This window comes from Furipterus horrens, unplaced genomic scaffold, assembly GCF_987537825.1.
Source record: "Furipterus horrens unplaced genomic scaffold, mFurHor1.1.pri manual_scaffold_13, whole genome shotgun sequence".
NCBI lineage: Eukaryota > Metazoa > Chordata > Mammalia > Chiroptera > Furipteridae > Furipterus > Furipterus horrens.
The window spans coordinates 7,724,434-7,750,491 of record NW_028327183.1 but is presented as its reverse complement, the minus strand read 5'-3'; the positions used below and the strand labels follow the sequence as shown (position 1 = coordinate 7,750,491).

At 56.2% G+C, this 26,058-nt stretch overlaps 2 protein-coding genes and 1 pseudogene across 2 annotated transcripts; 1 reads left to right on the top strand and 2 right to left on the bottom strand.

Annotated features, from left to right (window-relative positions):
* Window positions 1–278: 278 nt before the first annotated feature.
* Window positions 279–8,046, bottom strand: LOC149994000 (transmembrane protein 14C pseudogene; annotated as a pseudogene).
* Window positions 8,047–11,249: 3,203 nt separating this feature from the next.
* On the top strand, window positions 11,250–19,105 carry DOK4 (docking protein 4). The gene is made up of 8 exons (XM_090261326.1): window positions 11,250–11,422; window positions 15,313–15,420; window positions 15,576–15,690; window positions 15,967–16,086; window positions 16,178–16,367; window positions 17,112–17,250; window positions 17,445–17,568; window positions 17,684–19,105. Exons 1-8 carry the CDS (start codon window positions 11,357–11,359, stop codon window positions 17,800–17,802), a joined length of 981 nt encoding a protein of 326 aa, XP_090117452.1. The 5' UTR covers window positions 11,250–11,356; the 3' UTR covers window positions 17,803–19,105.
* Window positions 19,106–19,616: 511 nt separating this feature from the next.
* Window positions 19,617–25,514, bottom strand: POLR2C (RNA polymerase II subunit C). Its single transcript, XM_090261325.1, has 9 exons — window positions 25,422–25,514; window positions 25,200–25,249; window positions 23,028–23,096; window positions 22,832–22,884; window positions 21,593–21,721; window positions 21,109–21,160; window positions 20,736–20,904; window positions 20,523–20,597; window positions 19,617–19,991 (listed from the first exon to the last, which is right to left on the bottom strand). Exons 1-9 carry the CDS (start codon window positions 25,505–25,507, stop codon window positions 19,847–19,849), a joined length of 828 nt encoding a protein of 275 aa, XP_090117451.1. The 5' UTR covers window positions 25,508–25,514; the 3' UTR covers window positions 19,617–19,846.
* Between the last annotated feature and the right edge of the window lie 544 nt (window positions 25,515–26,058).

Here is a 26,058-nt window from a genome sequence, read left to right as displayed (position 1 = left end):
ATTTTATCCCTTGAGATTTTGTGTAAAAATACAGAAAGAAGAAATAACATCAACATATAAGAATCAAATTATACAAGGGTATTATAACAATAAACTCTTATATGCTACCCATCTCTTTAGGGTTGTAATAATAATGACTGATATTTTTCTTTGGAAAATTCAGTATTTTTATTTTAAGTAAAATATCAGCATATGTGAAAATGCTGCACTTATTTCTCTTAACATACTAAAAGTAGTGGAAGTTTTAAAATTCTTCAAGAGTCCAAGCTGGAACATGACTATGACTGATGCGGTCTACTGAACGCACTAATTCCAAGTTTGGCAACCACCAGCAAACTGGCACCTGCAATTAAGCCCACAGGCATAAACTCCCCAGAGTGGTAGAATCTCATTCCCATAAAGCCAGCCAAGGTTCCAGATGTAGCTAGGAAAACCCAAATGTTCCTTGGATCCTGAGAGAGCTGATAAGCACCCAGACTTGCTAAGCCACCGAAGAGGAGCCCAGCAGCCAGGGGTAGGACACCACTTGCTTTTGCATAGCCAGTGATCCCACCAGAAGCAACTAGCGCTGCATAGCCAAAGCCAAGCCAATGGAAAGGCACTCGTGGCCTAGAGTCCTTCTGCCTTGTTTTCCTTCACTCGGTCTAGACAGGAGAGACTACACCTGCAGAGGAGGGGCAACTCCCCAGACCGCTTTCCTGCAGGTGTGCTCCGGTCAAAGAGGGAGCGCAAGAGACTTCTGGCCAAGATGGAGGCGTAGACAGACACGCTGCGTCTCCCTCCACAACTAAGAAGGAATACAACTACCTCAAAACCATAAACAACCAGAAATTCCAGAAAATCGAACTGTATGGAAGTCCAGCAAACAAAGATATAAAGAAGAAATACTCATCCAGACGGGTAGGAGGGGTGGAGCCAGGGCGAAGAGGACGCAGGGTGGTGGCAGCAGCAGCAGTGGCAGCGGCAGGCTGGTGGAAAGCACAGTCACACGTTTTAAAAAGTCAGGAGGGACACCTGGGGAATGTTCCCAGCTCCTCACTGGACCTTGCAGCCCATGGTCCCAGCACTGGGGAAAATCAAGCCTCATTGCTTCTGACTGTACAGACCAGTGGGAGGTGGGGTGGAGGCAGAAACTGCCAGTCTCTCAGCAGAGTCCACTTGTTTAAGGGGCCACCACAGTCCTAGAACATCCCCAGACTCACCCACTCTGAAAACGATGGCAAGGACAGCAGCTAGAGAGGAGCCAGTCCGGTGTGGAAGTGGGAGAGGTGCCTGGAAATGGGGCGAGTGCTGGGCAGGCAGCATTGTTCCCTCTCGGACCCCTCCCCCACATACAGCACCACAACGTGGTGAAACAGGTCGCCGTGTACTGACGAATCCCTAAGGCCCCGCCCCTTGCAATGTAACAGGTGCAACAGCTCTACCTGCGATGCGGACGCAAACAAACACAGGGGTCTGTCAGGATGAGGAGACAGAGAAGTATGGCCCAAAAGGGTGAACGGATCAAGGTTCCAGTGGGAGAACTAAGCGACGAGGAGATAGCCAATCTAACAGATGAGGAGATAGACAACCTAACAGATGCAGAGTTCAAAACGCTGGTGATAAAGATGCTCACAGGCTTGACAGATGTGCTTGAGTACGGCAAACGAATAAGAGAAGAAGTGAAGGCTATGCTAAGTGAAACAAAGGAAAATCCACAGAAAACCAACGGTGAAGGGAAGGAAACTGGGGTTCAAATCAATGATTTGGAACATAAGGAAGAAAGAAACAGTCAACCAGTGCAGAAAGAGGAAGCAAGAATTGAAAAAAATGAGGAAAACTTCCCAAATTTTGGGAAGGAGATGGACATACAGGTCCGGGAAGCACAGAAGGTCCCAGGCGAGCTGGACCCAGAGGGGACCACTCCAGGATGCATCATGACTGAGATGCCAAAGGTGAAAGATAAAGACAGAGTCCTGGGGGCAGCAAGAGAGAGGTGGAGAGTTGCCTACAGGGGACTGCCTATAGGACTATCAGCTGATTTCTCAGAGGACACTTTGCAGGCAGGAAAGGACTGTCAAGCAGTATTCAATGTGATGAAAAGCAACCTACAACCAAGATTATTCTATCCAGGAAAGCTATCATTTACCATGGAAGGGCAGATGAAGTGCTTCCCAGACAAGGTCAAGCTAGAGGAGTTCATCATCACCAAGCCATTATTATATGAAATGTTAAAGGGACTTACTTAAGAAAAAGAAGATTGAAACTATGAACACTAAAATGACAACAAACTCACAACTATCAACAACTGAATCTAAAAAATAAAAACAAAATCCAACTAAGCAAAGCAGAATAGGAACAGAATCATAGGTGTGGGGATCATTGGGAGGGTTATCAGCTGGGAGGGGAAGGGGGAGAAATAGGGAAATGGTGCAAGGACTAAGAAGCATAATTGGTTGGTACAAAATAGACAGGGGGGAGTTAAGAATTATATAGGAAAGGGTTAAGCCAAAGAACTTATATGCACGACCCATGGACATGAACTAAGGGGGGGTGGGATTGCTGGAGGGAAGGCGGGTACTGGGCAGAGAGGAGCAAAGGGGAAAAAAATTGGAGCTACTGTAACAACATAATCAATAAAATATACTTTAAAAAAGAAGAGGGAGCGCAAGCCCAGTTCTCACTACTCTTATTCACACACTGTTGAAGGTTCTAGCCAGTGCAATAAGGCAAGAAGAGGAAATAAAAGACATACGGCTAGGAAAGGAAGAAATAACACTGTACCTATGCCCAGATGACATGACTATCTATGAAGAAAATCTCAAGAAATCTACTCCCAAATTCCCGAACTTCTAGAACTAATAGGTGAATTCAGCAAGGTTGAAAAGTACAAGATAAACACATAAAGACATTTATTTCTATATGCTAGCAATGAACATGTGCATAACAAAAGTTAAAGATATAATAGCATTAAAAGGACCAAAATTAATTAAATAAAATACTTAGGCTTAAACCTAACAAAATATGTGTAGGACTTGCACGAACCTACATAATGCTCATGAAAGACACCAAAGATCCACATAAATGGAGACATACTGCGTTCTTAGAAAGCAAGACTCAACATAGTGAGAATGTCAATTCTACCCAAACTGATAAACAAATCTAATGTAATTTCTACCATAATTCTACCAAGCCGTTCTATAGATACAGATAAGGGGTCAGTTTGCCTGACTTCATGACTTATAGAGCTACAGGAATCAAGACTCTGTGCTTTTAGCAGAGGGAGAGACACACGAATCAATGGAACAAAACAGAGAACCCAAAATAGACCCAAACGATTTCTGATAAAGCTGTCAAAGCATTTCCATGGCAGAAAGGGAGACTTTTCAACAAATGGTCCTGGAACAATGACACGTCCATAAGCAAAACAAAATAAAAAACACAGCATTAGCCAAAGCCTCCCACCTCACACTTCCTACAAAGTTTATCTCAAAATGGATCACAGACTTTAAATGCAAAACATAAAACTATAGAACTTTTAGAATAAAACATGGGAGAATATCCTCCGGATCAAGGGCTAGGCAGAGAATTCTTACACGTGGCTCTGAAGGCACAATCCATAAAAGGAAAGATTGATAATTTGGACTTCATTTAAATGAAAAGGTTTTGCTTCATGAGAGGCCTTGTTAGGTGGATGTAGTGACCACCTCTGGATGGGAGAAAATACTTGTAAACCACATATCCTAAAAAGAACTAGTATCTAGAATCTATTTTTAAAAATTCTCAAAACTCAATGGCGAAAAAGCAAATAATCAAATTAGGACATGGGCAAAGACATGAATAAATATTTCCCTGAAGAAGATATGAAGATGACAAATTAGGTCCCAAAAAAGGGATCAACCACATAAGCCACTGGGGATATGCCGATTAAAACCCCCAAGAGAGATCACCGCATACTTATCAGAATGGCTAAAAAAACGTAGTGACAGCAACAAGTGCTGATGAGGAGGAGAAGAAACTGGATCACTCATCCATTGCTGGCGCGTATATAAAATGGTACAGCCCCTCTAGAAACCAGTTTGACAGTTTTTTAACTAAACATTTAATTGCCATATGACCCAGTAACTATACTCGCAGGCATTTATCCAAGAACAGAGTCAAGTTCACCTAACAACCTATACATGAACGCTTATAGCAGCTTTACTCATGACAGCCCAAACTGCAAACAATCCCGACACCCTTCGAGGGGGATATGAATAAACGCTTTGGTGCATCGATACCATGGAATACCACTCAGCAAGCAAAGGAGCAAACTGTTCATACATGTGACAGCTTGGATGAATCTCCAAAGAATTATGCTGAGTGCAAAAAAGCTAATCCCCCAAAATTACACACTGATGATTGCAGTTTTATAGCATTCTGGAAAACATTACCAACGACCAAATAAATGTTATAAATGACCAGAGTTTAGAACCGAAGGACAAACTTGTGGTTGCCAGGGGTTAAGGAAGGGCGGGAGTGGAAGGGAAGTGGGTATGGATATAAATGGCCAAAAGGAGGCAGCTTTGTGGTGGTGTTCAATATTGTGACCGTTTTAATGTCAATATCTGGGGCTGTGATGCTCTGCTCTGGTTTTCCAGGGTACACTTTATCCTTCTGTAGTATACCTTATAACTGCATGGGAATCTACAATACAAATATCTCAAAAAGTTTAATTAAAAAAATATTTAGGTCACATAGTACAGACTGAGAGTAGATTGAGCAATAATATGAAGATGAGAGAATGAAGAAGTTTGGGAAACTCCATTCTAGAGAAGATTACTTTTTATTGAAACACTTTTTTTTTTTTTTTTTTTTGGTTGGCCAAAACTCCTTCATGGGTTTCTGGTGGCGAAAATAGTTTGCTTTGATGGATCAAGTGCTGGGGACTTTATGGGTTGTGGTTTGAAGCAAAGCGGAGCGGTCAAGTTTGGAAGAGGCATGGGGAGGTCAGGAGGTCGAGACCCAGGCCGGCTTGGCCTGCAGGGACTGGGATAGCCACCTCCTCCTCCCCAGGCAGTCTGGGGCTGGCTAGCTCAGGCCCAGGGCAGGATATCCCCAGGAGTCCCTGGGGCTTCCTTTGTGGTCACAGTGACCATCCAGGGACCATTCAGTGAAACTTTCAGGGCAAGAGAAGCATCCACCTAAGAAAACGTCCCTGAGCAAGCCTGGGCATGGCCAAGGCTGTGTGTCTTGGTGGCAGGGGGCTGGACTCCATGGTTGGGTGCTGAGGTTCTTGGGCCCTTGATGCCTCAGGCCTGTCCCTCTGAGAAACCTGGACAATGGCTTTGTTCTGTATATTTGGTCTGAAACAGTGGTGAATGGGCATCAGAGACACCTGGGGGCTTTTAAAGACAGATATCTGGGCGCTACCCCCAGAGTCTGATTTCAGAGGTCTGGAGTGGCGCAGGGAGTTTGCATTTCTACCAAAGAGCAAGGTGATGCTGACGCCCCTGGCCCAGGGACCACACTTTAGGGGTGCAGGCGTGAAAACCAGAGGGGTGAGGCAGTCCCCCTCCCTGCCTGGCACAGCACAGGAGGCCGGTGGCGTGTGATCCCAGTAGGGCAGTGACCCAGCACCTGCAGGGGCTCAGGGGCAGTGAGGTGAGTGTGTGTGCTGGGGCGACCATGGGGAATGGGGCTTGGTCTCGAGGGCAAAGTCTCAGGGGGACAGAGAATGGGAGTTCTGGGTGTTCTGCGGGTGGGGAGGCCGGGGGAGGGAAGGGGCGGCTGGCAGACCGCTAGGGAGCTGCGTCTGGGATGGAGGGGCTCATGTGCTACCCAGTATGTGTGTGAGGGGTTGAGGGGGGTCCCTAAGGAGGTCACGGGGGTTCTGGAGAAGGGCAGCCTTTGGCGTGTGTGATTCCTAAAGAAGCTGGTAGTTGAGATTGCGGGGCTGGGAACTGATGTGGGGTTCAGCTTTCAAGGGCTGAGAAGCGATGTGAGATTGGGATTTGGGGCCCAGGGAGAGGCGGTGGGGCTGAGCCGGGAACCGAGGGCGACCTGAAGGGGAGGCGGGGCGGCGCGCGTGTCCCGCGGCTCGGAGGAATACGGCGGGGGCTGGACGCCCGGTGGCCGCGCGGGCGGGGCGGGGCGGAGGGGGGAGCGCACCCCAGTCCCCGCCGGAGCCGAGCCAGGCAGCCGCACCTCCCTCGCCGTCCCCGCCCGGAGCCCGGCGCCGCCGCCACCTCCGGCCTCGCCGTGACGCGGGCATGAGTCTGGCCCGCCACCCGCCCTGCAGACGCCCCCAGCACCGGCCGCGGCTTCCAGGTAACCAGGGGGCGTGAGACGGGAAAGGGGACCGACCGTAGGCCGAGCCCGGGAGACCCACGGCGACTCCAACCTGAGACCTCTCCGAGCCCAGGGATCCTTCCTCCTCGGGGGCAGGGAGAGGGGGGCGCTCAGGGACCTGCTCCCCAAAGCCAGCCCAGGCCCTAGAAACTATCTCCTGAGCTCCCCCTCTGCAGAGGGGGCGCGGGGCGGAGCTTGACCTCACCCCTACCCCAATATATCCATCTGAGAAGCCCAGGCCCCTGTGCTCCCTGCTCCTGAGCCTGCCATCACCAAGGGGCATAACCCATCCCATGCCGCCCCCACTTCCCTGCTCCCCACTTTCCTGCTCTCTCAGTTCCACCAAATTCCAAGAGACTGTTTTCTCTACCCACCTGCCCCCACCTGCAGATGGTTCCCACCCTATAACTGAAACTTATGGCCTTTCTCCCCTAGCCCTGGGGCCCTGTCCAGCTTCTCCCCTAGGGCCCCCTGCTTCCAGTTCAGTGCTTTCTGTCACGGCAAAGGGACAGGAGTGGAGCCGGGGCCCTTGGGTGTCGTGAACAGAGCAGACCCTCTGTGCAGCCTGGCTGTCCCAAGCTGCAGTTGCCAGACAGTTCCATGGAGGGTTTGCGGGGCTGGCAGGCAAGGTCAGCGAGGGGCCTGGCAGGGTCACCGCAGCGATCAGGGGCTGGGCTAGTTTAGCACAGATTCTTTTCTTGTTCCTTTCGGAGGGATGGCGCTTCTGTGCCAGCCACTCCTGTCCCTGACCAGGGATGGGTCCCAGGAGCTGTGCCCCCTCCTGGCCAGTGGCTTGCCTCCCTGTGCCTGGAAGCTGGCTACTTCTAGCCCTTCCCTCTGGGGCAGGGCTGGACCTCACCCAGCAACCCTGGTGGAGGTGGGGGAGGGGGCGGGGAGAGCCGCCCCAGCCAGGCCTGGACACGATGTCAGCAGTGTTCACTCCCCTGAGGCAACTTTGAACCAAGCTGTGGGTCTGGGCCCTGCTGGCTCTCCAGGAACGACAGTTTGCTGGCCTTGACATTCAGCACTGGGACAGCCCAGGGCCCTGGAAGCTTCGAGCCGGCCACTGCTCACACACCTCTGGAAATTGCACCTCTGGGAGCTGAGGCTGGTCCGGCCAGGTGGCCGTTAGCGGGGGCGGAAGGATGAGGACAAATCCTGGAGAGAATTATGCTTTCAGTCCCCACATATTGAGCTCCCACCCTGCATGAGGCACCATTCTAGGTGCTGGGATGTCACCTAGACAGACAGGGCCTAGCATCAGGGAGCTGACCTTCTAGGGCGTCCTAGGAGACTGAGCCACGGAGTAGCCAACGGACTAATGAAGGGACAAGAAAACCCCATAGTGATGCGCAGGGCGAGGACAGTGAAACCGGATGTTACAATTCAGGCTGATGGCGGGGCTCCTTTGGCCAGTGTGGTCAGCAAAAGGCACTCTGAAGAGGTGTCCTTTGAGTTGAGAACTGAATGAAGCGGCAGAAGAACCCTTGGGACCATCTGAGGGAACAGCATTGTAGGCAGGGAATGGCACCAGTGGGAAAAAGTTAGGCATGTTGAGAAAGAAGAAAGGCCAGCGTAGCTGTGGCCAGGTGTACTGAGCATGGGGAGACAGCGTGGGGCAGGGGTGGGGGACCAGGAATGGGCACAGTGGCCCGTCCTGTCCTGTGGTGGCACAGCACCACTTTCCTGACTTAAGGGTCTGGGAGACAGGGGCTGTTCAGATGTCCCTTACTCCATGGTTCCTCTCTGCCCACTTGGGGGGTGTTTCATGGGGTGGCGGTTGGAGGAGGTAGAAGGAGGACCTCTCCTGTCCCTGACAGCAATCACACTGAGGGGCAGAATGGGCCAGACCACAGGTGAGGGGACATGTCCCTGGCGCTGGTGCGAATCCTACCCATTGGCTCTTTGCTGTGGGGTGGAGATAGGGAGACAACAGGGAGCCAGGTGTCCAGGTAGGGATGTCCCCAAAGCCTTGATAAGATCTGATCTGTCAAGGGGTGGGGAGGCCCAGCCAGACCGACAGCTGCTCCCCCTGCTCAGTCATTGGTTGCCAACAGCAGCGAGTACCGTTTGTTCTAGAGCCAAAGCCTCCAGGCAGAATCCAGGTGCAGGGAGGGAGAGCTTAGTGCGCTGCCCCAAGGGGCAGGTGGGTAGGAGAGCCCCGCCCCTCCCCTCTGCTGGGCACCAGGGAGTCCCCCCCCCCCGCCCCCTCCCCACAGGACACCTGCCCTTTCCTGGGGAGAGGGCCTGTTCAGCCCCGCTCTCTGTGAAGGAGGCCTGGTAGCCTGGCCTAGGGCTGGTACTGTCTCTGGTTGACTCTCAGATGTGAGGATGCCAGGCTGGGAGGAAAACTGGGAGGCCCTCGTTTCTCCCTGCAGCGTTGAGGGGCTGCTGGTCTCTCTGCTTAGCTTCTCTGGGTGCTCAGGGCTGAGCACACAGGCCAGAGACCTCAGGTCCTCTTGAATCTGTGGGGCCTTCGTTCCTGCTGCGGGCTGCTGCAGGCTGGTGGTAGCTGCGGAGCCAAGCGGGAAGTGGCCCGGGTGATGGCTGGGCTGGGGCTGCCTCAGCCCCCTTCCTGGCCTGCTGAGCTCTGCCCTACTCCGCCGTGCCCCCAGGGCCTGCGCAGCACAGCCTGGGGCCATCTCTCGCTTAACACAAGTGCAGTCCCTCTGGGGGCTGAGCTCGTTCCAGGTTCCCCCCCCCGCCCTCCCTGATCCCATTGCCTGTCAAGTTTGTGGTTCCACTGTTGGTCCTTCCCCTTCCCTCCCTACCTCCCCAGTCCCCTTTGCTGTACTATTCTAGGTTGCAGGCGGGGTCTTGCTCTTGCAAACCCCACTGGGAGCTGCGTGTGGCAGGAATCCCGGGGATGCAGGGCCAGAGTGAGCTGGCAGGCCCTTTGCCTCCCAGGCTTCCCACGGAAGATTGCTTTTCTGCGGGCTTATTTGTGTGGGGCTGATTCTAGGGTCCCGGGTCTGGGATATGGGACGGGTGTGGACCTGTGGACAGACAAGGCAGGGATGCTCCTGAGAGGTAGGTGGCCACCGTCACTGGGGGGATGATGCCACCGGGAAGGTAGCTGGTGGAGCCAGGAAGGGAGGCCTTCATGAGGCAGGTGGATCAGACTGTTGTGGTGGTTTCTCGGCCTCTGCCTGGGCAGCAGCTCCTGTAATGAACACAGTCCTTGTTTTCGAGGCAGAAGCTCTGGTTCCAAAGTGGGTAGGCAGGTGCCTCATGGGTTTATTTTCTCATTTAAAGTAGTTGAATTTATGCTCTTTTTTTTTTTTTTAATATTAATGGGTAAACTGAGGCCCAGAGATGTTAGGTGACTTGCCCAAAGTACCCAGCCAGCTGGATTGATACTCCCGCCTGTTCCCCAGTTGGGGCTGCCTTGAATGAAGCCAGGGCCCTGGTGTTTTCGTGTAGGTCTGTTCTGAAAGGGGGCTTCCATGCCGTGGCCCCAGAGCCCGGGGCCAGCCATCTGGACCAGTGCCATCTGTTTCCAGGAGATGAGTTAATGCCAAGCTGCTGGCAGATCCAGCAGCATGCCTGCCCCAGGCTCTGTCCTGGCAGCACAGATGCCCAGCTGACCCCAGAAATGCTGCTTATTCCCACCCAGCGATCCTGGAGACATGGGGGTGGGGGGCACGTCACAGCTCTGCCCCTGAGCCTGGATGGCAGAACAGGCTTAGGTGGTGGCAAGCAGCCAGAGATGGCCGCCCAGCGTTCCACCCCCAGGTCTGCGTCCATGCCCTACTCTGAAAGGTCTCATCGGTCCCTGGCTGTGTCCTGGGCTTGCTGTGTGCCCTTAGCCATACTGCTTAGCCTCTGCGGGCAACTTTATATTTTTTCATCTGTAAAATGGGTGTTGAACTGGGTCATCCCTGAGAACCCCCACCCCTGAGTCTCAGTCTTCGTTATCTGTTGATTCATCATCTGATTCTGAGGGCCCCTGGCTGGCCCTCCCATTTCCCGTCCCATATTGCCTTCCCCTTGGCACCCCTCTGGCCATCTGGCTCTGTCCTCTGCCCCAGGTGCAGGGGACTGCTAGTTCTCCCTGTGATCACGTCCTGCCCTGCTCAGGACAGGGGGCACCGCATGGCCCGGTCAGACCCAGTGCCTTCCCAGCACCAGGGCCAGTGCGAGGCACCTGTGCCCACAGCGGCCACTCCAGCAGGCCCAGCACATTCCTCAGGCTTAGCCGGCGGCCCGCCCCGCTGGACTCTGCCCTCCCACCCAGGAAGCAACACCCAGAGGAACTGCTAAAGAGTTCCAGGAGCTGGGAGCAGGGCCCCTGTGGGCTGGAGGTGACATTCCCCGCTTCCTGCCAGGGGCTGGAGAGAACCAGGTATGGGATGGGGTGGGTAGAGGGATGGGGGGGCGGCGAGGGGCCGTGTCTGCTGAGACTGACAAAGCAAATTGTTCCTAACCTCAGGGAGCGGGCCGTGCTCCGTGCCACCTCCTGGGGACCGCTCGGTCTCTGCGAAGGCTTCCGTGGGGCTCCTGCGCGCAGAGGGGGCAGGTAGCCTTAAGTCTGCACTGAAGTTGTAACAGGAGAGAGGGCCGGACAGCAGCTCCGGGGCCACCTCTTCCTCTGTCCCCACCTCCACCGCGGTGCCAGCGCCGTGCTCCCAGGAAGGGGTTAACTGCCAGCCCCAGCCGTGAGGGAGGGGACTGGGCTGGACCATTTTCCTCGCGGCTGCCTCCACCTCGGTTTTCCCGAATGGTTCTGCCGTCCAGGGGTGGGGAGGGAAGGGAAGGAAGAAGGGCGGGCGGAGGGGGCGGAAGGGAGGGAGGAGTGTGGGAAGAGGAAGGAAAAAAGAGCGAGACAGCCGGGGAAGAGAGAGATGTCACTGTCTCATCTCCCCGTCGCCTTTCCTTCCAGCGGGCGCCGGGCGAAGGAGCTGCTAGCACAATGCTGAGGCGGGCGAGGTGAGGCCCCGAAGGAGGATCTCGAACAGGTGATCCGAGGAGCCCGGAACTGAGGCCACCTGGGCGCCCCCCGCCCCTCCTCGGCCAGGCCCTGAGCTCCGGGGAAGGTGGGGAAGCCATGGCGACCAATTTCAACGACATCGTCAAGCAAGGCTACGTGAGGATGAAGAGCAGGAAGCTGGGGGTGAGCCACCCGCCGAGGGCCCCGCTGAGGGACAGGCACGGCACGGAGGACTTGGTCTGGAACCCGGCGGGTCGCGGGTGCCCGGCCCCGGCATCGCGCATTTGCGGTCCCCAGGCTCCTGGCCCGCGGGCTGCCTGGCATGTCCCCGGGCCCAGCCCTGCCTGCTGCAGCCCCCGCCCCGGCAGGACTGGCTGGCGTCCCAGCGGCTGGGCCAGCGGTTGGTGGCAGCCGATGGGCAGGCGGCTCCTTGGCTATTGTTGAAGTTGTCACCAGGGCAGCAGCAGGGGCCAGGGGCACTGGAAATGTCGGGCTGTGCCTGAGCCGAGACCACCTTCTTGCTTCCCCTCTGCTCCCCGCCTTGCCGCTGCCTCCCTGTGTCCCCCCTTCCCCCCCCCTCCCCTCCCCTGGCCTCTTTTCCTTTAAGTGCCTCCTCCACCCCTGCTTCCCGTTCCTTCCCGCGTGCAGGTATTTATTTATCTTCAGTTGTGGCTTTTACCGTTAAAGAAGTGTTCGGAAAGGACAGCGGCTGGTTGTGGGAGGCAGGGGTGTGAGGGTGCAGAGACTGATGGGTGTGTGGTTGGCGAATGAGAACTTGGGGCTCCAAGTGGCTCCCTCTGTGCTCGGTGCTTGGCCTGGAGCTGGGGCTTGGGGGCTTCATAGAGATGAAGCCTCAGACACACCTGCATGTGCACCCTCTCCCACCCCCTGCTGGTGGAGACCCCCCATAAGTTGGTCCCCCCAAGGACCAACTGAAAGATGTTAGTGGAATTGTCCAGGAGCTTCCCCTGTCCCCTTGCCAACCCTCCCCACCTCTTCCGGGGGTTCTGGCAGGTGCCCCCTCCCAGCAGGAAGGAAAGAAACCTTGGTGACTGAGGTGACCCAAGCCTAGTGTCTTACCAGGGTCTCTGGTCCCTCCCTTGTTCCCTCCCCCATGGCCTTGACGGAGTCCAGGTGGGATCAGAGGGCTGAAGGCTTCCTGGCTGTGCCTGAGTGGGGTGGGGGAGGAGCAGGGCTTCATACCAGCTCCGCCGCCTGGGTACAGGACAGAGCAGCACTGGCCTTGTGGAGGGGTTCCCCCTCCTGCCTGAGGGCCCCTGGGGGTGGGCATGTGTGCAGCCTTATCTGAATTTGGATTTGTGTCCCATCCTGGACCCCAGCCCAGGAGACTGGGCTCTGCTGGCTGTCAGCCGCTCTGCCTTTACCCCATGGGAGGACTGGAGCCCACTGGGAGCACGGAAGGAGTAGAGAGGCTGAGGTGGGGAGGCCACGTGGGTGGGGGCCCAGCTTCCAGTGTGGCTCCTCATTCCTATGGGCTCGGACCTAGCAGGTCCCCAGCGGCCAGCTGGGCTGAGGCCCTGTCCAGGACAAAGCTTACCTGGAAGGCAAGCCACTTGGGGGTATCAGACCTGTTGTGACAGACAGGGAACCTCCAACGTGGGCACAGCCAGGGGGAGGGACGTTGGGAGCTGGGGCCTGGCCAGGCCCAGTTGAAGTGCCCCCTACTCAAGGAATTCAGCTTCCCCAGGCAGACCTGATATGAGGGGCTGCAGTTACCCCCAGGACAGCCATTATGTCTCACCCACTGAGGTGAGGGGGGAGAGGCTGAAAGAGAACAGGAGCCCACCCTCCTACCTGCCAGGGCCGTCCTCCCCAGGCAGAGCTGCGGCAGTGTCTCTGAAGTACTGATCAAAGACCTGTGAGAAGTGGGGAAGGAGGAAGGAGGGCTCTTGAGCACAGTGGCTCCCTGGGGCTCTGGGAGTGTGTGTATCCCTGTAACCAGGCAACCAGGATGCGCAAGCCCCCCAAGCCTTTTGCCCCTGACGCTGCAGGCTGCGTGGAGCCCAACCTGGCAGGGCATATCTGGGTCACACGTCCATCCATCCATTCATTCATGGTCTGTCATATGGTCATTCAGAGCTCTGTTAACAAGGCTCCCAGGATGTGAGTGAAGATTCTGAGAATAAAATGCCATGTTTGCCCTAAAGGAGCTCCCGACAGAGAGCTGAGGCCTGCTGGGGTTTAGGTAGATAGGCCAGGGACTGAACCAGGATCATGGGATAGGGGCTGCCTAGGCCCCCTGTACCCTGGGACTCTGCCTGCCAAGGACCCCGGTGCCTACATAGCAGAACAGGGCTGGGAGGGGGTGGGGCTATGACCCAGAAGCCCCCTCCCCTCCTCTGCTCTGCTCCGGGCCACCCCTTGGTCTCCCCACTGTTTGCCAGTGCGAGAAGCACCAGAGATTTCTGGGGGAGGGGGTCTGTGGGCCCCTGGAGTGCCCACTGAAAGGGGAGGTGCATGCCAGCCAGGCTCTCGGCTGGGTGAGAGCCTGAGGCAGGAGCAGGGGTAGGGGGGCATGGAAGGAAGAGTCTGCAGCCTGGCCAGGGAGCTGGGGCCACCCCTCAAGGTGTGTGATCTACAGGTTTGCCCCTGTAGCCCTAGATAATGATCTGCTCCCTCCCTGGCTCTTTGACCCTTGGGAGGAGTCCAAGAAGCTGTAGAGAATTTGGGTGGCTTCAGGCACAGGGTCATTGGCAGTGGCCGGACAAGGAGGGACTCTTGCCAGGAAGGCACTGTGCTCTGGTGCAACCCCAGGTTCTTGGCTCTGGTTTCCCAAATGGAACAGGCAACTCACCCTGATCCCCGGCACCCCAGGGCTGGTTAGAGAATGAGAGGAGTGTGAGCGAAACCTCCTGGAGTCAGGAGGGGCTGGGGCCCCCCTCGAGCCCTGGCCCAGCTCTGAGCACAGGGGCCGCGGTGAGTCGTGGGCCGGGAGTGGAAACGGGTCTGGTCCCGGTCCCTAGGACATGCCCTCTGTGTGGCTGGTGCTGCGGGAGCCCTGGGCTCTGAGTTTAGGCTCCAGATCTTAGACAGCCTGTTTGAAAGGCTATCTCTACTGTTTATTAGCTGTTACTTGACATTTTGATGCCTCGGTTTCCTTACGTATAAAGTGGACAGAACAGAGCTGACCTCGAGTGGCCCTGAGGTTAACTGTGTAAAGCGCTGATACCAAAAAGGACAAACAAGGGGCACTCTGTAAGTGTTGGCTACTTACATCACAGTTGAGCCATGTGGAGGTTAGGGGCGCCGAGATCCCTTTTGCTCACAGGAGAAAACCTTTTGACTCCTCAGCTGTCCCTTGGTATCCGCAGGAGGTTGGTTCCAGGGCCCCCGTGGGTATCAAAATCCGTGGATGCTCAAGTCCCTTATATAAAATGGCATAAAAACAATGCATACAGTGGGCCCTCCGCATCCACAGGTTCCCAACCACAGATACAAAGCCTGTGAAGCCCTGGTCGGTGTGGCTCAGGGGGTTGGAGCATCGTCCTCGTAAACTGAAAGGTCACCGGTTTGATTCCTGTCGGGGCACATGCCTGGGTTGTGGGTTCGGTCCTGATCCATGTCTCTGCCACATCGGTGTTTCTCTCCCTCTCTCTCTCTCTCTCTCCCTCCCTTCCACTCTCTCTAAATTCAATAAGCGTGTCCTTGGGTGAGGATGGAAAAAAATATCCTGTGAAACCCAGGATACGGAAGGTGGACTACTTATTGGAAAAACTCCATGTACTATATAAGTGGACCCCTGTGGTTCGAACCTGTGTGGTTCAAGGGTCAGCTGTACATTCTTGCTGAGCTCACTGGAGACGGAGTTCTGCTTTTGTGGGACAGCCTTTCAGAGCCTGCCAAGAAACGACAGCGTTTTCAGTTTGGGGAGGGGAGCTCTCCCCCAGGGGTGTCCTGCGGTTGTCCCCTGTCCCCAGGTTTTCTCCGGGGCTGGGGCCTCCCGAGAAGGCTGTGCGGTGCTGCCCCCTGCGGTGGGCAGGGGTAACTGCAGGGCCATGTTGGGTGGCTAGCAGGCAGGGGAAGCCTGATCCCCTCATCCTCTTGCCCCGCAGATCTACCGCCGCTGCTGGCTGGTGTTCCGGAAATCCTCCAGCAAGGGGCCCCAGCGGCTGGAGAAGTATCCGGATGAGAAGTCAGTGTGCCTCCGAGGCTGCCCCAAGGTTAGGGGGTCTGGGCCCTAGCTCCCCTCACCTGTAAGCAGTGATGATTTAATGAGTCCTGAGGTCCAAGAGCAGCCTCCCGGGGGCGGCAGAGCGGTGGGGGAGCAGAGGGAGGTGCTCCAACCTGGCTGAGTCCTTTGTGGATGCTGTCCCAGGTGACTGAGATCAGCAATGTCAAGTGTGTCACGCGGCTCCCCAAGGAGACCAAGAGGCAGGCGGTGGCCATCATATTCACTGATGACTCAGCCCGTACCTTCACCTGCGACTCAGGTGAGCACCTGGGGCTGCAGACCTCCATCCAGCACCCGTGGACCCGTTGTGGTTTGGTGGTCCAGTGGGAGAAGGCAGAGCAGCAACAGCCTGGGCTAAGGGTTTGGGGGTGCCTTTGAGTGAGCAGACCCCAGGATGAGGTGGGGCAGACAGAATTCACTGGCCTTGCCCTCCCTGCCCCCCACCCCTGCATGGTGGGTAACTCAGGCTGAGCAGATGGGGTGACCTTCTGGGGGACCCTGAGCTGATGGCATGATGAGGTACCATTTTCTCCAGAGCTGGAGGCGGAGGAGTGGTACAAGACGCTGTCTGTGGAGTGTCTGGGGTCGAGGCTCAACGACATCAGTCTGGGAGAGCCGGACCTCCTGGCCCCAGGGGTGCAGTGTGAGCAGACAGGTGAGGCCTGGTGGAGGGGAGGGCAGGGAGGAGGGGGCAGGAGGCATCCCGGTGGGAAGCTCCAGGCCCACTCCATGCTCCCCCACTCCAGATCGCTTCAATGTCTTCCTGTTGCCCTGCCCCAACCTGGATGTGTATGGCGAGTGCAAGCTGCAGATCACCCACGAGAACATCTACCTCTGGGACGTACACAACCCCCGCGTGAAGCTCGTCTCGTGGCCCCTCTGCTCGTTGCGCCGCTATGGCCGGGACGCCACACGCTTTACCTTCGAGGCTGGCCGGTAGGACGCTTGCCCCACCCCCACCCCGTCCCAGTCCCAACGTGGTCGTGATGGTGGCTGCCATTCACTGTGTCAGGCAGGCACTGTGCTGGAAGCTGAAGGTATTTCTCAGCGTAGCAGCCCGCAAGGGGACACACCAACCCCATTCTACAGATGGAAGAGTGGAAGCTGGCAGCTGGCAGGCAGGTCAGGGGAGGCGGCTTACTGAACTCAAGCTGCTTGGCCTCACGTCAGGTGCAGGCACTGGTACTGACTGGTTCTGGGATTGTGGACCTGAGGCTCAGTTCCCTCATCTGTCACAGAGGGGATAAGAAAAGTGCCTCACCCCGTGGAGTTGTGGTGAGGACTGGGCGCCCGTAGCGTGAACCAGGAGCCAGCTTGCCTAGACTTGAATTCTGGGTAATCCTCTGTATAACCTCGGTGAAGTTACTTACCTTCTGTCTGCCTCAGCTTCCTCATTGTAAAGTGCTTTAAGAAAAACCCAAATAACAAGGCAACTAACAATGCATAGACCAGAGGGAGTGGTGGAGAAAACCACGCGGGCTAATTCTTCTCAAGTATTTAGATCACCACCTGGCACATCAAAGGTGCTCAGTACTACATTTGTGCTGTGTGTGTGGTCAGACCCCCGGGTGAGTCCGCCTGTCCCCAGAGGGCCCGGTGTACAGGAGAGCCTAGTCAGGTACATGCATGCGTGTGGTAGAGTCCCCACCACCTCGCCCTCCTTGCCACTTGTGTCCGCAGGATGTGTGATGCTGGTGAAGGGCTCTACACCTTCCAGACGCAGGAAGGGGAACAGATTTACCAGCGGGTCCACAGTGCCACCCTGGCCATTGCTGAGCAGCACAAGCGGGTCCTGCTAGAAATGGAGAAGAATGTGAGGGTGAGGCAGTGGGTGTCTCAGCCCAGGGACCAGGGGGGCCAGTGGGCGGGCAGGCTGAGGTCCTGGTGTACGTCCAGCTGCCCCCACTTGGTGTGTCCACAGTAGAGGCAGCAGGTGGGGTCTTGGGCTACTCTGTTCAGGGCTGAGCCATTGCCGCCAGGGCTAATGGGATGGTCCGTCCCTCTGGCCCGCAGCTGCTGAACAAGGGCACAGAACATTACTCCTACCCCTGCACGCCCACTACCATGCTGCCCCGCAGTGCCTACTGGCACCACATCACGGGCTCCCAGAACATCGCCGAGGCTTCCAGCTATCCCGGTGAGTCCCTGTGGTGCTCCACGGCCACCTGCCATGAGGCTGTGGAAGAGAAGGCCTTCTGGGCAGGGGTCCTTCAACCTGGACTGGAGTCCTGAGCCTGCCTCTGTGTCCACAGGTGAGGGGTGTGGGGCAGCCCAGGCCAGCTCAGAAACGGACCTCCTCAACAGATTCATCCTGCTAAAGCCAAAGCCCAGCCAGGGGGACGGCAGCGAGGCCAAGACCCCGGCGCAGTGACAGCAGGGCTGGCGCGCACTGATGATACCGGGCTGCCCGCTGTGGGGCTGACTGCAGCGTACTGTGGACAGCCTCAAGGGGCTACTGGCCAAGAGCCTGGAGAAAGGGAGCAAAGCTGTCTCTTCCTTGCCCCCGTGGGTGAGGCTGGACCAAGGCAAAGGGCTGGCCACACCACCTGAGCATGTGTGAGGGGCTAGAGCTACCATGGGACTATATACTGTTAATGATTTTAATATATACGGCTTACGACATATTCTGTATTAGATTCCCCCCCCCGTCCCTCCCTGCCACCACATACATTTTTTAATCACATGACCAGGCCAATCAAGGCTGGTTCTGAATGTCCTCAGTGGTACAACCCTCCCACTGCCAGGACTCACTCAAGCTGCCCAGGCCAGAGGGAGACTCAGAACTCAAGGCTGGCGCTCTGCTGGCCTTTCCCAGGCAGCCCAAGGGCTAAGGCAGCAGGTGGCTTCCTAGTTCCTCTGGGCCTAGAGTGGCACAGGAAGGACCCAAACCTACATTGTGCCACTTGGTGACATCTGGTTTTAAGAAGAAGAGTTCTACCCAGGCTCCTTCCTGCTTTGAGGCTGAGAAGATGCCCTGGGGGTGTGGGTGCTGGTAACCTCAGCCAGGGGAGGGGGGCTAATTCCAAGCCCTTTCCTGCCCCTGGGCCAGGTCAGGATGGAAGGCCGCAGCAGGACAGCCATGGGGAGCTCCCCTGCTGCCCCCTCTCCCTGACCTGGGAAGGGCAGTGCCCCAGCAGAGGGGCCCCTCTCCATGACTGGCCACCCTCTGGCTAGAAAGCACTCAGAAACCAGCCCTTCCCATTTCCTCCTCCCCACATGGTGCTGAGGCTCCCTGCTGAAACGCAATTAAAGCAATTGATTTTCTAGTGCTGGTATTTATTGACTACTGGGCAGAAGGGCTATCTTTCTATCCACATCAAAACTTTGGTTGCGTGTTTTTTGTTTTTTTGAATACTTTAGGGTTCTGATTTGTGGGAACAGACCTTGTTACTTTGATGTAAATAACCACTGTTGAAGTTGTAGCAGGAGGATGAGAAGGCAGGAGGCCCCTCCAGCAGAGCCCTGGAGCCAGGGAGGTGGCCACAGCCAGCCCCGCTGGGAGGACCACCGACCACCGGAGAGCTGGCCTGCAGAAGAGCCCCGTCGGAGGCCTGGGAGAGGCGGAGCTGGCTGGCCGGGCTAGCGGCACGATGACGCATGAAGGAGATTACGTTGTGCTCTTTATTGCCAAAAATAAAACCTCTACTGTTAATAAAGATCCCTGCCTTTCTGTACCGCATCTCTGGTTTTCTCCAGACTCCTCTTGCCAGGCTGCCTAATGAACTGCTTTGGATATATTCCTACCTCCTCTCCCCTTCCCAACCCAAACTAAATAATCGGGTCACTGGCAGTGAAGTCATAACTGATGGGTAGAGAATGAAATACAAGGTTTATTGTTGGGGGTGGGGGGTGCAGCCAGGGTCTAACACTGTATTAAAGGGCTCTCAAATTAGGGACACTGGGGAATTTGGGTGAAGGGTCAGTAGGCTGGCCCTGGGCCGGACTGGGGTTGTAGGCAGCCGGAACGAGAGTTCTTACACTCAATCCTAACACCAGAAACCTAAGGTGCAACTGTGAGAACGCCAACTTTTGGACAGAAAGAAAAGAGCTGAAATGACCAAAGGAGGAGGGTCCAGCTCAGCGGTTTTCAGCAGGGAAGCGGCGTGACCCCTACAGGCAGGTTAAGAAGTGGGGGCGGGAGGTCTGGGTTCTGGCGAGACGACTGGCAATGAGCAGACGGAGCCAGGGGTGCCGAACGTCCAATAAAAGACTGTCCTGCCTCAAACACCAGTCTCACCCCTGTAATCTGTGATCAAGCAAGGCTGGGATGGGCCCACCCTTCCCCACTGCTACCTCTAACTGGTCCTGATGGCTTCCCAAGAAGTGGAAGTAACCGCTGTCCAGACCCCAGAAGCCAGAAGTCTCAGAAGGGACCTGAAAGCTCGGATCTCTGCCCTGAAGCAGGTGAGCTGCAGCTAGTTTATGGTTAGGACGTCACTCTGGATCTCATGGCTTAACTGGGTCTGTAAGTCACTCAGCTTCTTCTTCAGTCCAGAGAGGGCCGAGAGGACGATGGTCTCAGGGCGCAGAGAGCCACAGGACTCCACGTTGTAGTAAAACCTGAGAGGTGAGAGCCCAATGAGAGCCCCCCGCAAGGGGCTGGCTAGCCTAAGCTTTGGCCATGGCCACCCGGCTCCGCTTCAGTCGCAACTCCTTCCCCACCAGGACCTCAACCTGCCCCAGGTTGACTTCCATCCTCTTTTAAACAGTGGTGTTTACAAGACCTCAAAGAGGCTACAGCCAGCTCAGAAAGATATTGTGAAACCCCCAAAACACTTCTGTACGGACGTCTCCCGCTCTGAGAAAGCGGAAAACATAGGCAGGGTCACCCGGGCCAGCATCTCCGTGTTCATCACTGGAAGACCCGCCAGTTTGGAGGTGAAAGTCAGAACTGGAAGAGCCTGGATACCTGTAGGCCCCTCCCTCTCACAGCAACTAAAGGGGGACGCACGTCCTGGGTCCGGCCGCCGGCCGCCCTGCCTCAGCGTGCAGGCACTGGGATGTCAGGGCAAGGGCCTCCCCAACCCAGAGCCTGCGCCAGAACTGGACATCCTCACACACTTCGCCTTCCCGTGCTGGGCAGGCTATTACCTCTCCGGCTTGCCGTTGGGGTCGTAGGGAGCCTGTGACTCATCCTCATCCAGCTCCGAGTACTCGCTCTTTGGCCTGGGGTCAAACACAGACCAGCACAGGATTGCTACTGCTGGTTCCAGGGGCCCTGTGTCCACAGGGAGCTGCCCTGTCAGTCACTAGGAGCCACCCCCCCCCCCAAACCGCCTGCCTTCATTCCCAGCTGGAACCCACCATTCCTCTGGCTTGGGGTACATTGTGTGCCTCAGGGCATTGTCAGGATCATATTCGAAAGCCACCCCTGCCGTCGGGTTCCACTTGGCGTGTTCCTTGCCGAAGCCCTTTTTGGCATAGGCGCGAAGCCTGAGCTCCTGGCCCTTCCGCAGCTTGACGATGAGGATGTCTGTGGGGAGGGGTGGGAGTCAGTCAGGCGGCTAGGACAGGCATGACCCCCCCCCCCCCCGATTTTGACCTGGAGTGCCACTGAAAGACCACACACATTTGAAAAAGCGGATCAAAGGCCAGCTGAGAAAGGGACCAGGCCGCACCGAGGCTGCGTGCGGTCCCTGGTCGGACAGACACCTGCACACTCACTCCAGCCGCTTACCGTCCTGCTCCACATAGTCGTTGGGGTCATTATCTCGGTTCCGGGATGTCACCTGGAGGGGGTCCAAACAGAGACATTTATTAGCTGTTCACCTCCCGGGCACTTCCTCTGGAAACTACTTTCCAGGACTTCCAGGTCACACTCTGCCAAACTAGGGACAGGATGCCTGGGAATGAGGTGGCAGAAGTGCCTACTAGAACCCAATCAGTGCTGGTGACTGCTCCCGCTCCTACTTCATGGCTGTGACAGCCTTCTCGGTCAAAACAGTACGGTGGCCTTTTAAAAGGGCCCTGGGGTGACAGAGGGCACAGACAACCGACAAAGCTTCCGCCACCCCGGCAGGAGTCCAGAATTAGCATTTCCAGGCATCAGAGTAACCCAGGGAAAGGCAGTGTCTTCTAGGCATCCACCCCAGTCTGGCCCACTTGGAGGCAGGAGGAGAAAAGCCAAGGTCCTGGCAGGGAGGCTGTCCTTAGACACACACTGGAATGACCCGGGGGCTGTTGGAGATGAGGTCTCGAGATGTGACGTGACGAGTCTGGTCTTCGTTGCACCGCACGTCGAGAGTGAACTCCACCGAGCACTCGGGGCAGAACTCTTCACACGTGCAGTCCTGCGGCAGGGAGACAAGCGGGGGTAAGTCTGTGGAGAGACGGCGAATCCTGAGCTCCCTGCTTCTGATCCCCAGCTCCTTCGGTTTCTTCACCTGTATGAGGGCTGACCAGCGTCCAGGCTCTTGAGAGCTGGGCCAGTCTGGTAACCTTCTCAGATGCAGGCCCCTCCCAGTTTAGAGACAACCCACGCATGCTGACACCCACGCTTCCTTCCACCGCCACCCGCTGCTCACTTCTCAGCCTGGCCCCTGGGAGTGCTGCTCCCCAAAGAACCACAGCAATACTCTAGTTCAGCCTCCCATGAACTAAGTGGCCTGGCTCGGGAATATAATCATCATTTAAGATAAAATATAGGGAACTACAGAAAAAAGTTACCTTTCAAGTTCTAGGCTACTGACCTTTTCTTAAAAAAATTTCTATTATGAAAAATTCCATACATTCACAAAAGCCAAGAAAAGTATAACAGATAGACCGCCACGGAGCACATGCCCTGGGGAATCAGAAGATGGGCTGATTCAGGACCACCCAAAGCACTCAAGAGAGAACAGTCTCCAGCCATCACCTAATGTGGGCCTAGGGAAGGGCTGCAAGTAGCCCAGTCCTGTCCCATTCTCTCCCTAGACCGAGGCCAGTCAATGCAGCATCAGGGAGCAAACACAGCCCCGGAGGAAGGGGGCCGAGTTCAACAGCACCACCCACGGGGTGAGTCACCGATCTGGTAGCCCCAGGTGCTGCTCAGTGGGACAGTTCTCATTCCCCCTCCTGCCCCCCGATCCCCAACCTTTTGTTGACTCCCTTTAGCCCCCTAGACCCCTGTCATGGGGAAGAGATGCTCTGGAAAGCAGAATCTGAACAGATCAAACTGAAAGGGACAGCCCCCGTGTGGTATAAGTGGGCGTTCTGGTGTACACCCCCCTATTGTGACGGCTAAAGACTCCCTGACACCCTGTGAGGCTGACCAAGCTGAGGCCCTCAGAGCCAAGGACCAGTGCCTGCCCTGGGCTCTACACAAGACCTCCGCATTGTCTTTCTAAAGGCTAGAAGCAAGACCTCTGAGAACTGAAGGCCCCGTCGCCCCCACCCCCACGCCACCCAGCCGCCCAGCGTACCCGGGAGTACTGCAGCTTGTCCACGATGTCATCACTGGTGAGGGGGATTAGTCCTGGAAGACACAGAAAGCACTCGGGAGGAGGCCAAGCGGCCAGGCCAAAAGGAGTCCCTCGAAGTCCCCTTGGGAGAGAGGAGGGTTCCTCTCTGACCCCAGGCACAGCCCCCTCCCTTTCACCTTCCAAAACCCGCACTCACCAAGCCTGTGAGCGATGAACTCGTCGTGAAGGACTGAGGAATTGGCATCGATCTGAACCCAGTCGATGGCTAAAAAGCAAAGGAAGCAGACATGTAGCTTAGCCACCGAATTCACCTCAAGACTCAGAGCAGGGGTTCTCAAGAGTCAGGAGTCACCTGACGCTCCCTACACAGGGAGGCCTGGGCAGGGCCGCCAGACCCTGAATGGGGTCCAGGAATCTGCATGGTAACAACAACCACACACCCCATCTCAGGAGGGTTTCATGCACGGGGCTCCCTGTACCAGCGGAAAACAGCGACCTAGAGAGCAGCACAGGAGCGGGCACATGTTTCTTTGGGCTGAGTCTTTCCAGGAGAAGCGCTTACATCTGCTGTTCAACACCAAACCCACGGACATAAAACTACTGGGATACTCACATCTTAGGGAAAACCTCACAGATGCTAATACAGACTTCCGATCCATGTCCTGTTTTATGGCGTAACGACCAGATCACCCTTTACGTAACACTATCATCTCTCAATCAACCAACGTTTATGGAATTCCTTTAATGGGCAAGGCATACGAAGCACAAAATCCAATCCCTACCAGTAGTGAGCTAAGAGGAGGGGAAGGACTGTAAGCTCACACACACTTGACTGAAACACATATTCATGCGTTCATCCACCCATTCATTCATGTCTTCATGTAAACAAATTCATAAAGCAAATGGATTGGAGCCCACCTGCCAAATAAGGGATGTGGGTGCTAGAAACGAAGGTCAGTAAAGGAGCAGACAGAGCCAGGCCCCGGCCTGCTGTGTTCTACGCTTCCTATTGCTTCCCCAGCCCCAATCACAGAAGGACCGTGAGCCAACCTTGTCTCTGCCCCTTTCCGCCCCTGCCCCTCCCGCTGGCGTGCCCTTACCCTCTCCAGGGCAGGTTAGAGTCCCCAAGCCTCCACGACACAGGAAAGTTCCTCCCTCACAAAATTCTGTCCAGACCTCTCTTTAAGACCCTTGTCATATGGTGCCTTGTGTTACATTTATGTGTGTCTTGTCTCCACCTCAAGCTTTGAAAATTCCATAGGGCAAGGTTTTCAGATGTCTCAACCTTTGCATTCCCAGCTGTGGCCTGGCGCGTAGTAGGTTCTCAATTACTTGCAGAACTGAGTTTGTGGGAAAAGTGACATTTAGATTTGGACGGCCAGGGCTGCACCACCAAGTACAGCTCCCTCCTCGCACTCACGAGGAAACTGAGGCCCAGGGACCAGGAGTGATCAGGCAGAGGGAGGGCCGGCTGCCAGGCTCTGAGCCCAGGTGGCTGGGGCGGAGGGGGTGCTGAAGTCCACCGTCCTCCTGTTGCCCGACCCTCTGGCCGGCTTATCTCCTTAGGAGTCGGCGCACCTGATGCGGCAGCTCTGCCGTTTCCTTTTCCTAACCCAAACTTGCTAAGCTGACACCCAGAAAACATCGGCAGCATATCCGTAAACGTGCAAAACACCTGGAGCAGCGCGGCCGGAACCAGAGCGGGCACAGACCCTGCCTCTTCGAGGCATCTGCGGCCCTGGAGCTCTGCTTCCCCTGAACCGCGGGTCCCAGGCCGCCCTGCCTTCGCGGGCTCTGAGGACCTGCCTCTGCCCGCAACCTCGTGTGGGCTCCGCGAGGCCAGAACCCTGCACCTCGCAGCTCTGCACTCCGGTGCGCAGCCGCTGCCCGGCACTCACATGCTCCACAGACGCAACCGAAGAAACGGATTCACAAAAACATCCCTGCGGGCACCAAACGCTCGCTAAACGCAAGGCCCTTGGTAGCGACTACCTACCTCCCTTAGTCCTTGCTGTCGCCCGCATCCGTACTCTCAGCGTCCCACCGTTAGAGGACCCTGCAGCCCGCAGCTCAGCAACGGGCGCAGGTCTCACAGACACAGGGATCAACCACGGCACCCGAACCCAAGGCCGCGGGCCCCCGAACCCACGCTCTTCTCCGCTGCAAACGTCAGAGCGGACCCAAGTGGCCCCGGGAGCCAGGGAGGTGGCCAGGAGTGGCCCTCGTGTTCTCTCCGCACCCTGACCGCTCGCCCGAAGCAAGGGTTGGCCGCAGAAGCCCCAGGTGTGTGCGGGGCGCAGGGGGGTGTCGAGGGGTGAGCCTAGGAGCGCACTGAGAGCCTGGCAATGAGAAGGCGGAGGTCGCTTACCTATTATGGGCACCTCGGCGATGAAGACCCTCCGAATAGAATTGGCCACCCTGAGGGATGAAAACCAAGCGGCGTGAGGGCACCGCAGCCTCGACATGCCGCCCCGCGCCCCCGCCCCGGTTCCCGAAGTAAAAGCCATGGCTCCGGAGGACAGCAAACACGACCCTATCCCCGCTTCCCCGGCGCTCCAGAGCCACCAGCCGCTGCCCTCAGCAGGCTTACGCTAGGTCCGTGTTCTCGATGATGAACTTGACATTCTCGTCCGTAAGCTCGGTGATGCGGACCGTAGGCTGGTTGGCGTACGGCATTGCTCTCCCCCACGGAGCCCGCCTCCGGCCTGTGCCGCCCGCAGAAGGCCCCGGAAGTCGGTCGGCGCGGCCCCCGCCGCTTCCTCGAAGGCGCGCCCACAGCGCCACCTGCTGCTCGGAGGCCGGGACTGCTCCGGGCCCGCCGTCTCCTACCCACGCCCTGGTTTAAATGCACCCGGTTCAACCGCCTTGGATGAGGATTTGGCAAAATATGCACACACACGTGACTCAACGAGAACATTTCCAGGAATTCATATTGCAGGAATACTTAAGCTGTAGGCAAAGATACATTTACAGGGAAGATGACTGCAGCAAGTTTGTAATATCAAAAAATAACCAACAGCGCCCTGGCCAGGTAGCTCAGTTGGTTAGACGGTCGTCCAGATAATACGCCAAGGTTGAGGGTTCCATCCTCAGGGCACATACACGAAGGAGCCAACCAACGCATAAATAAGTGGGACAACAAATTGATGTTTCTGTCCCTCCACCCCGCTCTCTGAAACTCAATAAATAATTTTAAAATAAAAATACTATTGATTACCCCATCGAGA